This window comes from Pelophylax lessonae, assembly GCF_965119305.1.
Source record: "Pelophylax lessonae genome assembly, chromosome: 1".
Lineage (NCBI taxonomy): Eukaryota > Metazoa > Chordata > Amphibia > Anura > Ranidae > Pelophylax > Pelophylax lessonae.
Window position 1 is genome coordinate 511,945,912 of NC_138768.1, and position 17,969 is coordinate 511,963,880.

Consider the following 17,969-nt stretch of genomic DNA (forward strand, 5'->3'; position numbering starts at 1 on the left):
GCCTTTTTGTTCTTATCTGCAGGTGTGTAAGTCACTAGGAAGTTAAACCTTAGAAAGAATAGTGACCATCGTACCTGTCGGTGCGAGAGAGTTTTGCTAGTCTGAAGATATTGGAGGTTTTTATGGTCCGTGTATATAATTATTGGTAATTGGGTGCCTTCGAGTAAATGTCGTCAATTCTCCAGAGCCAATTTTATAGCAAGCAGTTCCTTTTCACCCACGGGGTAATTTATCTCGGGACTGCTTAGGGATTTAGAAAAAAAGGCGACTGGATGAAGTGATGAAGTGGTGAAGTGTGGGTTGGTCGTTGGGAGAGTATTGCTCCTACTGCCATGTTTGACGCATCTACCTCCAGAATGTATTGGAGGGATGGGTCTGGATGGCGTAATATGGGAGCGGAAGTAAACCTTGTCTTTAACAAGCGAAAAGCTTTATTGGCTTCTTCTGACCATTTGAATGTTTTTTTTTTGCTAGTGAGCTGTGTGAGGGGTCTCACAATAGCAGAGAAGTTTTTTTAATGAACTTCCTGTAGAAATTTGAAAATCCCAGGAATCGCTGTAGCGCCTTGCGTGTGGTTGGTGTAGGCCAATCCTGAATGCAGGATATTTTACTCATGTCCATCTCGATTCCTGTTTTGGATATGATGTAGCCTAGAAAGAGTACCTCATCTTTATGAAACAAGCATTTCTTCAGTTTCACATAAAGGTTATGTGCAAGCAATCTCGATAGTACAAGTCTTACATGTCTTATGTGTTCAGACAGGGATCGTGAATATATAAGTATATCGTCCAGATATACCACAACACAGACATCTAGTAAGTCTTTAAAAATATCGTTTATAAATCGTTGGAAAACTGCAGGGGCGTTGCATAGCCCGAATGGCATCACAAGATATTCGAACAATCCGTATCTGGTTCTGAATGCAGTCTTCCACTCGTCTCCATCACGGATTCGAATGAGATTGTATGCTCCTTTCAGGTCCAATTTTGAAAAATAGGTAGCTCCACGCACCTGCTCAATGAGCTCAGGGATAGGCAGTAGAGGATAGCGATCTTTTATTGTGATAGCATTCAATTTCCTGTAGTCGATGATAGGTCTGAGACTAGAGTCCTTATTGCGAACAAAAAAGAGTCCTGCTGCTGTGGAAGAAGTGGAAGGTCTAATAAAACCTTTTTCCAAGTTCTCATCCAAATAGGTTTTGAGGTGGGAAAGTTCATCCTGTGAAAGAGGATAAACATGACCGAACGGCAATTTGCTATTTGGGAGTAGATCAATGCTACAATCATAGTCTCGATGAGGAGGTAATGCTTGAGCATTTTTCTCAAGAAAAACCTCAGAAAGATCCTGATAACATAGTGGTGCAATCTCATCTGTCACCATAGACAGAATCTTCCCGGAAGACGGGAGGTTACACGTATCCTCGCAATAGCAAGAGAGGAAGGCCAAGGACCGTTCCTTCCAATCTATGGTTGGTTGGTGTGTGTGTAACCAGGGAAGTCCCAACACAATGGGAAAGTGGGGTGAAGATATTAAATCGAAGGTAGTAGTCTCCCTATGAGACTCGTTAATAGTGACTAGAAGTGCTTGTGTCTGATCGGTGATCGGACCAGAGGATAACGGAACACCGGTAATAAGACTTACTGAGACAGGTTTAAGTTTAGAAATAATAGGAATTTTATTTGAAGCAGCAAAACATATATCAATATAATTTCCACAAGATCCTGTGTCAATCATGGCCTTAGTAGTAATCCTGTTCTGGTCCCACTGTAATGTCAAACAAACAAAAATTTAAGGGTTAGTGAATGAAGTTGTCAGTCCCCCTAGGAGGACATGTGAACACTCACCCTTCTTTTTGTTGACTAGGGGACAGACATTTATCTTGTGATCCGGGGATGCACAGTACAAGCAGAGATTTTCATATCGTCTTTTGGCTTTTTCCATAGTTGATAGCGGTGGGCGTATGGTTCCTACCTCCATAGGAACGGGGTTAACGGCCGGAATCCGAGAGGAAACGGATAATGGCATTCCTATTTTCTCAGCCTTTCTTTCTCGTAGTCTTCTATCTATGGTAATACTGAGTTGTATTAATGCATCCAGGGTTTTTGGTAGATCCGCTCGGGCGAGCTCGTCCTTAACGGCTTCTGATAGGCCAAGCCTAAATTGGGTTTTCAGAGATGCATCATTCCATTCTGAATCAAGGGTCCATCTCTTGAATTCCGCGACAAAGTCTTCTACAGGCCTCCTTCCTTGTTTCAAGGATCTTAATTGAAGATCGGCAGTACTCTGTCTATTGGGGTCATCATATAGGCTAGTGAGTTCTGCTAGGAACAAGGCATAGGAGTTGAGAAGCTGGTCGTTTTTCTCAAAAAGAGAGTCTGCCCAGGCTCGAGGATCGCCTGTTTGTAAGAAATAATAGTACAAACCTTAATGTGATCAGTAAGGTAGGTACGAGGTTTTAGAGGTTTTAGCAAAAAAAGTAACTCACATGCGTTTTTAAATTCGCGAAATTTTTTGCGATCGCCTGTAAATACCAAAGGGGGATTTATCTTGGGTTCAGGGGACTGAGCAGAGGTAAGTTGTGTCAGTCTAATTACCTGCTGCGACAGAGCCTGATTGTCTTCTTTTAATTCAGCAAGTGCGTGTATTAACGCAGTTACTTGCTGTTTTAATTGTGTCACCTGAGTGGTTATTTCTGCTGAATCCATTTGTGGGTTCGTTCAATCTGTAACGCTCCTGCGTTTCATGTATGGTGTGGATTTTCAGCTGCAGAAATATTCCACTTCAGTAGTCATGTAAGAGAGATGCTGAGATACCATTCCCAACCTCAATGACTCATCATGTGTGGAAGGTCTTAATTCAGCTAGTAAATACACACACTCAACAAGCTGGTTCCTAGAGTGACTTTATGTATGTAGTAACACAGTGATGAAGATTTAAGAAACAGGTTGAGTGGAGGTGGTAGGTGACAGACACTTGAAGGTAAGACAGTAGCAGATGGATGCAGGTAGGTTTAGCAATCATGTATGGTAGCAGATGACAGAGTAGCAGGTGGACATACAAGAGAGATCAACCCAGTGCAGGAATAAGTAGCAGTAGTCTTAAGAGCTAGCAATCTAGATATGCAGATGTGATAAATAGTCTTTACTATGCAGAGCTAGATAGTGTAAGCTTAGTATAAGTTTATAGAGGGTTTCCCTGCGGGGTACTTAGCACTAATAGCAATACAGCCGAAGGTTGGTTCAGGAGGAGCGGATGATGCGGAAGCGGGATGCAGGGATCAGCGCAGCGAGGTTCCGTCAGCGAGGTATGCTTGCAAGCACGAAAGCTTCAAGCCAAGTTAGCATCCAGGTAAGGGTGTTTGAACGAACACATGTGAGTGAGAACCGGCGATTTAAATAGCCATCTAGTCCGGCGCTGAGTGATGACAGCTTCAGTCTTAAAGGTGTATGCGCACCTTTCCAAAAGAGAATGGTGGGGCGCATACACTTGTGAAAAAGAGTAATTTAGGGTACCAAAGGTACCGGAACATTACACTATGAAAGAGAATCAATTCCTCTATCTGCACTACAATGTGGATGGAGGAATCTTCACTGCCAGCTTCAATATCCACACACACATACCCACACACATACACAATTCTGCTGTCAAACAGTGACTTTATATGAAAGGATGTAGTTTGGCTAATTCAGCGGGAATCGGCTGAAATTCAAGTCATCTACATGGGCCTTAAAGTGTGTTGTAAATGTAGCACTACTCCCATGGGAGCTGCTTGAAGTGGATTCCCCTGGGTTACTCATAGCAACAACTTATCGACTCTTAGTGCTTTAAGTACTTGGCTCAGTCAGGAAACAGTCCAGGAGTTTTGGTTTTTGTTGTTTTTATTTTAGAACTTGGGATTGGAGAAGGGATGAGTGGGATACTCCAACTGAATGAACTATGCACAACTTAAGGACTTCTATCTATATTGAGTGCGGCAAGGCCGCTGCTTCACCTTGCCACTGAAGTGAAATGTCTGATAGGCAAACTCTGTAGTGAATTACTCTTCAAGGCCCCGCTTGGCGCCCCCTTTTTACCCTTACTATTCAGGGTTCTACTCGGCACATTCTTTACTCTTGCTTACTGTGTAAGCTGACCTTCTGTCCTCTGACCTCACTGGAGTGGTCCCCCTTCCTTGGCAGAACCCTTGGCAAGCCCCCTTGTACTCACAGACACTGTTTTTCCCAGTTGACTCTGCCTGCAGCTCCACCGTCAGCTTTCCAGGATCCTCAAGGTTCAGCTCCACACCTGGCTCACCAGGCCGACTGCTCGGAGTCGTAACCACTTTCCTCAGGCTGCAGGAGGAGAGACAGCCGTTACCTTCCTCCTGGGACTCTGCTTCCCGCCAAAGATGCCCTGTCACTTGTGCCCTTGGCTTTTATGGTCAACCCCAGGATGCAATGCAGTGGTGCCCTTCCACTGGGACTGCCACAAAAGCCCGTTTGCCACTGGCCAGGTTTTCTTCCAATGTCAAACAGGCTCACTTATTGGATACAGTGGGGACACTCCTTCAGACCAAGTGACTCACACCTGGACACATGTAACAGGCATAACTAACAGGTCAGGCTCCTCTGATAAGCAGATGGAGCATAACAATGCTTTTAACCTAGCACCTATCTAGGAGGGTGCTACATAAGCATGAAATATGAGCAAATTATATCCCTCTATGGTGTTTACTTGTCTCAATCCAGAGTATGAAGTGTCATTTCTGCCTGCTGCCTCATTCCTCTGCTATCTGCATTACTCACTTTACCACTGACACTACGAGACAAAAGGTGACCGTGGAGGAAGCTCCGGCACACAGCCTGTGAATGACAGCCTCTGCTCTGTTCCTGTGCGCTGCGTAAAGGGGGTATGTCCCTTCCCTCCAATCACCATTCACTATACTCTGCAGAGTGTAACTTTAGTTACCTGCTTCTTGCGTTTCATAGCTGAGAGATCCTCTGTAAATTTTTGACTTTGAATGGATGTCCAGGACAGATAGCTGCAGATAAGCAGAGAATGTATGTAGAAAAATGTATTCCATCTATTTGTATTACCTGAGGCTAGTCACTTCAGTGGGTATTTGTAAGGGTTTACAACCACTTTAAGTATAAGCATAAGGTGTAAGCATCATTAAAGTGTCATTAAATCCACATCATTAAAAGTTATTATTAAATGCTGTATTACATGCTGTGCATACTCACTGAGTCACTATGAGATTTGTTTTCTGTATTCTGCAAAAAAAACCTGGTTGATCTTGCTGTTCTCTATCTACCCCTCCGGTCCATGTCCCCACTGCAGTTGGGGATTTTGCAAAGCAGTTTTGGCAGCTCTGCACATGCTCAGTTTTAGTGAGCTTCTATGCTGAGCATTTCCTCCTTATCACATCTGAGCAACCCATGTGACTATAGAGTCATACATGTAGGCCTATGCACAGTGGTAAATTAAATCCCACCCCTCCTCCACCATGCCCACTATATCCAGCTAAAACACAATGGAGGTGGGATATTACATCCTGATTGATGGTGGCTTCACCTTCTTGTTGTTCTAAGATACAGGCTGGAGGGGCGTGAAACAGCCTGTGACTGGCAGAAATCCACTCACACCATGTTATTGCTAAAAAAAAAGAAAAGGGTTTAATTTCAAATATATATTTGTATGACAATTCAAAACAGGACTAGTAGCCCCTCCTGCCACTGTTTTCCTGCAGGCTGGGAAAGAGCTGGGTCATAGGACAGCTGTATATCAATTAGGAAAAAGGGTACTTAGATTATTTTTTATTAAAATAATTACAGTGCCATCATCCACATACAGAAAGATAAGGAATAATGTAAATAAACAGTGTGTGTTTAGTATCACTTTAAGCAACAACATATATAAAAAAATGTAAGTAATATATTAACAAAAAAATTGTATAACATTTTTCCCACAATTAATATTTAAACGTTATTAAAACGTTATTTCCAACCAAAATAACTTAGGCAAAGATGGTTTCAAACTACAGTAAATGCAGTTTTACAAGTTCTAAGTATTATCATTTATTCCATACGTAAAATTTGCTAAAAAAAAAAAAAAAAAAAATCCATATTTTTGGCCATTTTTTTTTTCATATTAATATAAGTATTACTAATGCAGAGTTCTTTGGGAAGCCAGGTAATAACACTTTAGTAATCCTATTATCATACTTATCTATTGGTAATAAACTTTAAAAAAGACTGTTTCAAAAGCTATAACCCAAACCTTTATATATGGGCAATTTACAGGAACATTGGATCAGTAACAGTACATAATTACAACAGCATATATATAAGATCTGTCTGCAAATAATGCTGTATGCATAAATTCAACAATTCAGTGATACACAGTTGGTTTTCACAGGCTATTAATGCCAGATACATTCAATAGCCACAGATATTTCCAGATAATAAATCCTGAGTTTGTATTGCAATTACAACGTCAAGACTCTTTGAAGACACACAGCTGTTAAATCCGAATGTGGAAGGTGCTATTGAAAGAAAAAAAAGAGAAGAAAATCTTAACAAATTATTGGAAAACAATATTTTACAGTATATTTGCCATCAGTATTATAGTACAGGATTTTGCAGCTCTCTTGTTGGTTATGTTATACCTCATACGGAGTAAGTAATTTCATAGATAATTTTATTTTTATTTTATTTCAATAGTTTTTATTGAGTTAAAAATTTCATTACATTGCAAAATGAACAACTCAAACATACTCCAACATAAAATACATGTACATATATTCTCCTTAGATTAAGAGTGTATTCAAAGTGACAGTGTTAATGTCTCTCAAATATTTATAACCTGAGGACAGTTACTGAAGTCATCAACTATTAACATAGGGAGACTGTTGATTAAATGGTCAACTAGTCTGGATGTCACATCATCATCTCGATAAATCCCTGTAATAACTCTAATGTAATATGCATTAGACTTTTTTCCGCCATGGGTCCCAGTTTGATTCAAATTTTTTAAGATTTTTTCATAACCATAGATCTCCTCCACCAGCCTTATTACCTCAATCACGCTAGGGATATAATTGGATTTCCAGTTCCTCATTATTACTGATCTGGCTGCCATTATAATATGCATTGCAATTGCTCTCATATGAACTGGACTATTTCAGATAATTATGCTCAGAATAGCTTGTTCAATATTATTTGTTTGTTTTGTTTGAGTAAGACACCTGAGATTTTGGATATTGGATATTAATTTAAATATTCAATTCCAAAAACTACGTAAATGTGGGCAGGACCGCAAAATGTGCCGACCTGCCCTCATTGCCTCCAACATTGATTATTGTCATTATTTGGGAATTTGGCCATTATATATGGCATGAGATATCAGCGTAAGTGACGTTTTTTGGGCCATTTGCCAATAATTAGTACACCTGAAGAACCTGTAATTGTTAGATATGGCTTTCAACCATTGTTGGTTTGTAAAAGTTTGGTAAAATTCCATTTACCAGTTCAGTATAACTGGAGATTTGGCAAAAAAAAATTTAGAATGCAGTAAGTTGTAGAACAAACTAATGCCTCTGGATTTGGAGTGAGTGGAGTGCCAGAAGGACTGCACTTTTTCCAGCACTTTCACAGACATTATGTTGTGTCAGGACACAAAGGATGATATTTTGGCATATGTCAAGAATTCAGTTTTGGATAAGGTACATTTTTGAGTTAAGGTCTGAAAGGAAAGCAGTCGACCCCTGTCCTTATTATCATCCAATCTTGTGATATTCAATTCTTTCCACTTTGCAAATGAAATCTTTGGAATTAAATGCGATAGTGAGTCAAGCGGGATGAAAACTTCGATGGATTCACTCGATATAGTACCTAGTTTATGCAGGTATTCCCATGCAGTTAGGGCCACTGACATAGTAGGACTATTGATTGGTGGGAGTTTCCCAGGTAACACAGCGGCTACTAAAAGGGAGTCTAAGTCTTTTGGGTATATTCAGTTTTGCTTAAGGGAGCACCAATGCATCTTTGGAGATGGTCGAAACCACCATCTCAATAGGTCAAGAATAGTGGCTATATAATACTCTCATACCACCGGCTAGTTTTTGTTTAAAAAGTGTATGTTGGGAACACCTCACCCTACCACCTGCACATATACTCTGTGACAGCTGTTTTTGTACTACCTTAAAAAAGGATATAGGGATTGGAATAGGAAGGGTCCTGAAGTGGTAAAGCGGTTTGGGTAGTAGCAACATTTTATATGCAGCTAGTCTACCTGACCAGGATAAGTAAAATCTTTTCAAGCGAGACATTTCTTGTTGCAAAGTGGAAATCACAGGGACAAAATTAGCTTGGTACAATTTGGTGCTAGAGGGTGTGAGTTTAATGCCTAGATATTGCAATGAATTAGAAGTCCATTGGTATGGTAAAACCTTTTGTAATAACTGCCTCGTTAACGGGTCTATAAACATGCCCAAAATATTAGATAATGATGGTTTTACTTTATAATAAGAAACACGGTTGAATAAAGATAAAGTCTCATGTACAGATGGAAGTGATATTTTCGGTTCAGATAGAGATAATATAACATCATCTGCAAAAAAACGTAATGGTATGTTTATCATTTTTAGTTAGGATTCCTTGTATTTTGGGATGTGTTCTAATTTTTTTCTGCTAGAGGTTCCATGAGTGAAGCAAAGATCAAGGGTGAAAGAGGGCACCCCTGTCTTGTGCCGTTTGTTATTTGGAATTCTCTAGAGAACATGCCCTCCACATAGACAAATGCCGATGGCTGAGAGTACAGAGCAAGGATTGCAGAGAGTATTTCCCCCTTGAGGCCGAACTTCTCAAATTTTTTCGATAGGTACCCCCAATGAATTCTGTCAAAGACCTTCCCTGCGTCCAAAGCAAGGAACAGAGAAGGCCTCAGACTCCTCTATCAAGCTAATGAGATTAACCATTCTCCTGGTAGCGCCAGGAGCCTACCGCCCTGGGATAACGCCCACCTGGTCCTGTTTCACCAAGTATGGTAAAAATTTGGCAAGTCTATATGCTACTAGTTTCACATAAATTTTTACATCCACAGTTAATATTGATATTGGTCTGAAATTCTGTGGTGTTGTAGGCTCTTTCCCTGGTTTTGGGAGAGTAATTATTGTGGCTGTCAACATTTCAGTGGGAAAGGAGGCTCGTTCCACAGCAGCATCAAAAACCCTAAGCAAGTGGGGGGGCTAAAATAGGCCCAAAATATTGGTAGTATTCAGATGAAAATCCATCGGGTCCTGGAGATTTGTTATGTGGTAATTTCTTAATGATGGCATCTATTTCATTCAAAGTGACACGTGCGTTGAGGGACAATAAATCAGTTTGTGAAAGGTCAGCAAGGAAATGGATTGTAAAATGTAATTAATATAATCTGGGGAAGGTTGGGGGGGGGGGGGTACTATGCTCTGATTTAAGATTGTACAGTGAATCCTAAAATTCACTAAATGCGTTTATCTATATCCCTGGGGTTGAAAACCTTCCGTCCTGTACGGGGGTTAATAAGATAGGGAATTTTTTGTTTGGAAATGTTTTCTTTAACCTGGGTGGCTAATAATTTGCCAACTTTGTTGCTGTAGCGGTAAGAATTCACTTTCAATTTTCTAAGAGCTCTTTCATGTTGATACAGCAATAGAGAGTGAAGTTCCTGTCTAGCTTGATATAATTGGTTCCTAAGAAAAGTCTCTAACTTGCGGATATTTTGAAGTAAGTCATTGAGCTGCTGCATTCTTTGCCTCTTAATTTTAGCACTGAGCTGGATAAGTAAGCCCCTGATATATACCTTGTGGGTATTCCAACACCGAGGGAGCATTAATTTAAAAAAACTCTCGGAGAGCTGCTGAGATTTGTGATTTGTGTTCAGGGTGTGACAGTAAGTATAAGTCGTTTCTCCACCTGTTAGCCCTCATTTCGGTGCAGGGCCCCCCCCACAATGATAGAAATGGGTGCATGGTCGGACCATGTGTTATCATGAATTTCTGATTTGTAAACATTTTGTAAAAGAAACTTATCTACTAAAAACATCAATTCTGGAGTAGCTATGATGTACATGAGAAAAAAAAGTGAAGTCCTTTTCACAAGAATGCTGACATCTCCAAACATCAAACAGGTTTGAAGCACCTATAAAATTAGCCAGCGTCGCTCTGTAGCAGCGGTTAGAGGAGATATTGGAGACATCCATGTCTCTGTCATGTAGCGCATTAATTACTTAGAATGGTATGACCTTGTCTAATAGATTCCGTTTTGTTCCCAGATCTTTTTTAGAGATGTGATTTGTTTGGTGTTGGGGAGGTATATATTGATCAATGTATATCGGGTATCGTTAATATCACACACAAGAATTATATATCTCCCTAGAGTGTCCACTTCTGTCAGTACTGAAACAGTGTTCTTAATCATAACGGCCACACCTCCCTTCTTCTTTGGGTCGTTGGATAAGTAAACGTGGGGAAAAGGGTGATGTTGGAACGTCGGTGGTTTGGTTTAGGAAAAGTGGGTCTCTTGGAGACACATGATGTTGTTGCATTGGAGTTTGCCTGCCTCCCTCCATACTATGTGCCTTTTGTATGGTCTGTTAAATCCTTTGACATTCAAGGAGGCTACTTTAAAATGCATGTTGCCGCCAGATAATATGCTGGAGTATGTATTAAGCGCTGTGCCCCGTATAGATTAAAGGGAAATTGTCAGGTTACAAGCGAAAAGGTGTTAGTCGTGTGGGTCCAATGCAACTACAGAAAGACGTAGTTATAGATGATCAGCGATAGGCTGTGACCTGGATCTTGAGATCAATCGAGATCTGATGCAAAAAGGACAAAACTGAAAAACAAACAGTTAAGTAATACCTGTACTATAACCGTACAGCACAGGTATAGTAACAGATAAAAGGATGGCGATTCAAATCGAATCTGAGCGGATTCAACCACGTTGTAACTCGGGTGAAAGAACCGAATATACTCATATTGCCTGCAGGACCATAGGAGCTGTCTTGAGAAGTAATGTTGCAGTGAGCACTAGTTCACCCCACCTCAAAATCGGGGTCCTCCTGGGTCTCGCTGGGATATCTTGGTGAGCTATGCTGAGCGGGCATAGGTGGGTCTGAATGGCATACAGTGATTGATTATGTAGAGGTATAGTTATTGTTGCTAGCTTCCTACACTGTTGCACTGTGTAGGCTGAGAGATTGGCAAAGAAAGACAGACCCTGCAACTCCTGCGGGAATTTGTCCCACTCTCTGGCCGCTTTTAGTAATTTTGATTTAGTATGGTAGTAATGCAGTCTCTGTCTCTGGGAAGATGGCGTGGGAGATGACTGGGTTTAGGCAGCCTGTGAATGTGATCAATCAACAGATCCTCCAATGGGGCCTTCGGAAGTATCTCTTTTAGGGTGTTGGTGAGATATGTGTTCAATTCCAGAGGTTTGACGTTTTCTAGGATTCCCCTTATTTTGACATTATTTCGTCTGGATCTATCTTCAAGATCAGCTAACTTTGCTTTAATCCAATGTAAATCGTCTTCCCTGTCATTATGTGCGTCCACAAGTTCGTTAAAAGTGGATGCGAATTCTCTCATCTTTGTTTCTATGTGCGACACTCGGTTGTTGACCTCATGTAATTCCTCTTTAAATTGTCGTGTGAGAGAAATAATGTCCAAGTATAGGATATTGCGTAAGGAAACCAGCATATCCTTTAATGTGGTGTCTATCACAGGTTTGTCAGATGTGGGAAAAGCAGTAAAAGAATCTTGCAGTTCTCTAGTATCATCTAATGTGGAAGACATTGTGGAATTAAAACAGCTCACCTCATGTGTTATAGAAGGGGAATCCTGTAGCTTTGGTTTGGCTTTAACAGGGCTGGCAGATGCTGAAGAGGCTTGAGAGGACAGTCCATTTTTATATATGGATCCGTTTCTGCCCTGTTGAGTGCCCCGGGATGCAGATCCCTGCCATGTGTGTGTCTGTGAGATGGGCCGGCGCCATCTTGGCTGCTGATTTGCTCTGGCTGGAGGAAGAAGTCTGTCATTCTTCCAAGTCGGCTCCGGTCTTTTCTCTTCCCCATGTTCATCCCAGGTAGTGCCAGAGGCAGGCGGTAGGAGAACGAGGCTCCGTGTGTCTTTAATCAGCTCCGGTGTGTCCTGCAGCTCAGAGCCGTTCCTCTATGTGGCCATTTCCGCCGCTCGTCAGCCACGCCCCCAATTTTATTTTTATTTTTATTTTACAGTGGCTGGGACAGAGCTGTTGCAGCTTTGTCCAGCAGTTACCTTATCAAGCTGTAGACCACTATTAAAGGTGATCACCTGCTGCATCTGAAAAGGGGGTCTGCATCCAGACCCCTTCCCCTGTCTTCTGTGAAAGAGAAAAAGTTAAGACCAGACCTTCTATGAAGAAGCAAAGTGTAAGATGGTGGGGAAGTGGTTCAGCGTGATGTGAGCGCGTGCATGGCTTACCCATGCTCCACCATCCTGTTGGATTGACCGGCGTTTGCTGGGGGGGAGGAGAGACATGGGAGGTGAGAGAGTGAGTAGAGGAATGGCTACCCAGGTCCAGGTGCTGGCAGGGAGAGAGAGGTCTCCTGTTGGGATCCATCCCGGCTGCATAGGCAGCAGCAGTCAAGATGGCCTTTGGGAGTGCTGTGTTACCCGGAGAGAGAGACCTTTGGTCGTGGAAAGAAGGAGACGGCACTGGATTAAGGAGAATGGAGAACTGGATTGCGGTCTCTGGTTAGCTTAAGCCGATTTGCTTTGGCTCTCCTTGGCTCCCCCCGGCGCTCCTCGGCCTCCTTCGGTCCCCCCCCCCCTGCTCTCTGGCTACCTCAACTGTCTCAACTGTCCCTCTGCTGATTCAGAAGGAGTTTTCTTTGATTCATTGGAGGTGACATTCGAGGAATGTATTTAAACCACTATTGACCCTCTATTAGCCTAACTCTGGTTAGTAGAAAGCTTCCCTGGTTAATGGACTCTTGGGCCATCTGGATTCCTGGACTGGCATTTGAAATCAAACAGATAAGTGAAAACTGACTTTTCCTTTTTTTTTGTCTTTTTTTTCCACTACCTAATTCCATTAATTACACCGGTGTTTAAAACAGCTTGGAGCGGGGTCATAGGCCTAGCAATTAGGCTGCTATTTAGTATAGGACTTGGAATAAATGGCTAGAGGCAATGAAAAGGAAAAAAGGGAGATACATCAGGGCTGCAGGAGACTTTTAGCTCACAGCCCCAACGGACAGTAAAGGAAAAAAATAAGGAGGAAGCAGCAGCCAATCTGGTTTGCACACAATCCATCTCAAAATAATGCGAAAAGGGTCGCGACCTAAGACACCACGTCAACTTCTGCAATTCTTCAGTGGTTAAGCCCAAGTGGTAAGCCCTCTAAAATGGCTTCAGCTTCCTTCACCCCAATTGCAGGGAGCTCATCTGACCTCTCTGTTTCAGGGTGCTCAGTGGCAGAGGAGCTGTCTTTGAGAGAGGTATTAACGGCAGTAAAGAGGTGTAAATCTGCCCTGTCAGAAATTATGGATCAGGGTATGGGAACGCACCATGGAGTTGGAATGTAGAGTCAGCGGAGTGGAGGATGAAATAAGAAATTGAGCTATTTAAGGGAACAGTTGAGAAGCAATGTGATAAATTTGAGGATTTGGAAAATAGACTAAGGAGAAATAACGTTCGCATAATTGGACTGCCAGAAAAGAGTGAAGGAAACAATATGAGAAACTTTCTGGAAAAATGGCTTCTGGAAGTGTTTGGGAAGGAAGAACTATCCCCCTTTTTTGCTATAGAAAGAGCTCATAGAGTCCTGAAGAGAGCCCCTGCCCTGGAAGAAACCCCAACACCAGTGATCATGAAACTCCTTTTTTTTTTTTTTTTCAGAGAAATAATATTGAGAAAAGCAAGAGAAATTAAGGAAATTAGGTTTAATGGGTTCTTTCCAGATTCATCTGCAGAGGTAGAGAAGAAGGGTGAGATTTATAGATATCAATAGGCGGCTGCGGCAGTTATATATACAATTTGCTATGTTATGTCCGGCAGTACTTGAGTGCTTTTTTTTTAATTTATTTTTTAAACTAGGACAGAAAGAGTAGATGCACTTACTTGGGATCGAAAGGAAATGGGTATAAGCCAGGCACGTTGAAGTTTTTCCACGAGAGTATGCTTAGAAGTTTGTTTAAAAGTCACATATACAAAAATTGTTCTTTTTCTTTATTATTTAGAAATAGGATGAGTGGTGAAGTAACGGTCTGCTCATGGAATGTGAGAGGATTGGAAGATTCGCTAAAACAAATAGCTCTTTTAAAGACTGCCTCAACCCTCAGGGTATTGGTACTTTGTCTGCAGGAGACACATTTAATTAAAGAAACAGTAACACGTTTAAAGCATAGAGGACTCCCAAATCAGTACCACTTACTGTATACATTATATTCGAGAGGAACGAGTATTTTAATACATGGGTCAATGGGGTTCTCCTGTAGGCAAATTAAATAGATGAGGGAGGACAGTACATATTCATATATTGCTTACTGGCCGAGAGGCCATGTGTGCTTGCAGGTGTGTAAATTTCCTCCCCTTTTAAAACAGAAGTAATTAATCGCCTGTTAGAATTTATTTCAATAAACCAGGGGTGCCAGCCTTAATGGTCGGAGACCTCAACATGATGATGAATACTCAGGTTGATAGATTCCCTTTAGGAAGGAGACGGGAACAGAGCCCCTATACACCATTGTACAAGATACTCAAGGAGGTGGGACTGAGGGATATTTGGTGTGAACGCTATCCAACAGCCCAAGTCTATTCATGTTACTCTGGTGCATATTCCTCACTTTCCAGAACAGACATGGCAATAGGAAATGATAATCTTGTCCCTTTGGTAACAAATATTAGATACGAGGCTAGGAGATTGTCAGACCACTCACCTTTGGTCCTGACATTAAGGTTGGGGATGCGTGGCAACAGGGAGGAGTGGAAAGTTAATCCTTACTGGCGGGGGGGGGGGGGAGAGAGTGGTGCCAATCTCAGTGCAGCAAGTTTAAAAAGACAATTTATTATAATAAGGCACTCACATATGGTACTGTAAAACAAGCATGAAGATCGTGGGCCACGCTGTGGTGATGCAGTCCTGGTGGCAGGCAGATTCCTGTATCTTGCAGCGCTCTGGCCATTCCGGTGGGGTCCAGGGCTCCGGGTGCAGGGAAGAGAGGAGAAAGCCGGTACATCCAGAGGACTTGCATGCCAGCGGTAGGCATGTCCTGGCACACGTTTGGAGCATGCGTGCTCCTTCATCAGGCCTCCCAGGCAACCATTATAGTTGTGGTTATAAGGATGCAGCAAAGGAAGTTGGCGGGGCAGGGAATATCCCAGTCCCGCCTACCTCCTACTGAGCGAGATATTCACACTGTGCTGCCATGGATAGTTGGCTCATGACATATAAAAATATATGTCATTAACCAATTTTACAAACAAGGACATTGGCAAGAGTATGGATAAAAATAAATGATAATTCAAAGTGATGTCGTTGATTGTATAATAGGTAAAAAATAATAAGAAATGTAAAATTAAATGTGAATATGGTTTACAAAACATATATATATCCATACATACTGTATATACATATATGAATATATACATGCATGTGTGATGGAAAATTACATGTGTAAACTATATATGAAAATTTTATATATATCTATATAGATATACAGTAAAACCTTGGTTTGAGAGTAACTTGGTTTAAGAGCGCTTTGCAAGACAAGCAAAATTTTCAAATAAATTTCTTGATATACAAGCGTTGTCTTGATATACAAGTAGCCTCAAGTCACAGCTGAGTATAAAAGAGAAGAGAGGCGCCTCTAAGTGTAGCAATATGGTTACATTTAATGAGGGTACAACATTTAGCAATTCACATGGTTGATGATTGGAACAGGCACATCTAAGGATGCAGGCATCAGTGGTAAAGCTGTCCACATAGACCATCCTCCGCACTGCCATCTACGTCATCCCTTCCATGCTGCCCCTCGCTTTCAGATCGCTTTACTGCAGGGTGGTCTTCCCGGTCAGGATTACAGACTGGCAGCCGGCGGTGCAGAAGATAGTCTATGTGGACAGCTTTACCCCGGATGCCTGCATACTTAGATGTGCCTGTTTTATTCATCAACCATGTGAGTTGCTAAATGTTGTACCTTCATTAAATGGAACCATATTGCTACCCTGTAGCTCCTGCTGGATTTTGCTTCCAATCCCCTTGTGGAATGACATTTTATGGTTATATAACCTATCGCAATGCTATAATCTTTTTATATGGACTAGAAAACTGAAGGCTGAAGGATTTATGAATAAATGGTTGTGGAACAAATCATCTGAGTTTCCATTATTTCTTATGGGGAAATTCGCTTTGATATAAGAGTGCTTTGGATTACAAGCATGTTTCCGGAACGAATTATGCTCGCAATCCAAGATTTTACTGTATATATATATATATATATATATATATATATATATATATATATATATATATATATATAGATATATATATATATATATATATATATATATATATATATATATATATATATATATATAGTGGGAAGAACAAGTATTTGATACACTGCCGATTTTGCAGGTTTTCCTACTTACAAAGCATGTGGAGGCCTGTAATTTTTATCATAGGTACTCTTCAACTGTGAGAGACGGAATCTAAAACAAACATCCAGAAAATCACATTGTATGATTATTAAGTAATGAATTTGCATTTTATTGCATGACATAAGTATTTAATACATCAGAAAAGCAGAACTTAACATTTTGGTACAGAAACCTTTGTTTGCAATTACAGAGATCATACGTTTCCTGTAGTTCTTGACCAGGTTTGCACATACTGCAGCAGGAATTTTGGCCCACTCCTCCATACAGAGCTTCCCTAGATCCTTCAGGTTCCGGGGCTGTCGCTGGGCAATACTGACTTTCAGCTCTCTCCAAAGATTTTCTATTAGGTTCAGGTCTGGAGACTGGCTAGGCCACTCCAGGACCTTGAGATTCTTCTTGCGGAGCCACTCCTTAGATGCCCTGGCTGTGTGTTTCGGGTCATTGTCATGCTGGAAGACCCAGCCACGACCCATCTTCAATGCTCTTACTGAGGGAAGGAGGTTGTTGGCCAAGATCTCGCAAAACATAGCCCCATCCATCCTCCCCTCAATACGGTGCAGTCATCCTCTCCCCTTTGCAGAAAAGCATCCCCGAAGAATGATGTTTCCACCTCCATGCTTCATGGTTGGGATGGTGTTCTTGGGGTTGTACTCATCCTTCTTTTTCCTCCTCCAAACACAGCGAGTGGAGTTTAGACCAAAAAGCTCTATTTTTGTCTCATCAGACCACATGACCTTCTTCCATTCCTCCTCTGGATTATCCAGATGGTCAGTGGCAAACTGCAGACGGGCCTGGACATGTGCTGGCTTGAGCAGGGGGACTTTGCGTGTGCTGTAGGATTTTAATCCATGACGGCGTAATGTGTTACTAATGGTTTTCTTTGAGACTGTGGTCCCAGCTCTCTTCAGGCCATTGACCAGGTCCTGCCATGTAGTTCTGGGCTGGTCCCACACCTTCCTCATGATCATTGATACCCCACGAGGTGAGATCTTGCATGGAGCCCCAGACCGAGGGAGGTTGACCGTCATCTTGAACTTCTTCCATTTTCTAATAATTGCGCCAACAGTTGTTGCCTTCTCACCAAGCTGCATGCCTATTGTCCTGTAACCCATCTCAGTCTTGTGCAGGTTTACAGTTTTGGCCCTGATGTCCTTACACAGCTCTCTGGTCTTGGCCATTGTGGAGAGGTTGCAGTCTGTTTGAGTGTGTGGACAGGTATTTATACAGGTAACGAGTTCAAACAGGTGCAGTTAATACAGGTAATGCATGGAGAACAGGAGGGCTTCTTAAAGAAAAAATAATAGGTCAG

The 17,969-nt window shown here is 41.7% G+C and overlaps 1 protein-coding gene across 1 annotated transcript in view; it reads right to left on the reverse strand.

Moving 5' to 3' along the window:
- Positions 1-6,424: 6,424 nt before the first annotated feature.
- Positions 6,425-17,969, reverse strand: part of CIB3 (calcium and integrin binding family member 3) — a 108,530-nt gene continuing 96,985 nt past the window's right edge. Inside the window, exon 6 of the mRNA XM_082270681.1 lies at positions 6,425-6,523. Within this exon, the coding sequence (XP_082126807.1) occupies positions 6,502-6,523 (22 nt within the window). The 3' untranslated portion in view covers positions 6,425-6,501. The remainder of the gene's footprint in view (positions 6,524-17,969) is intronic.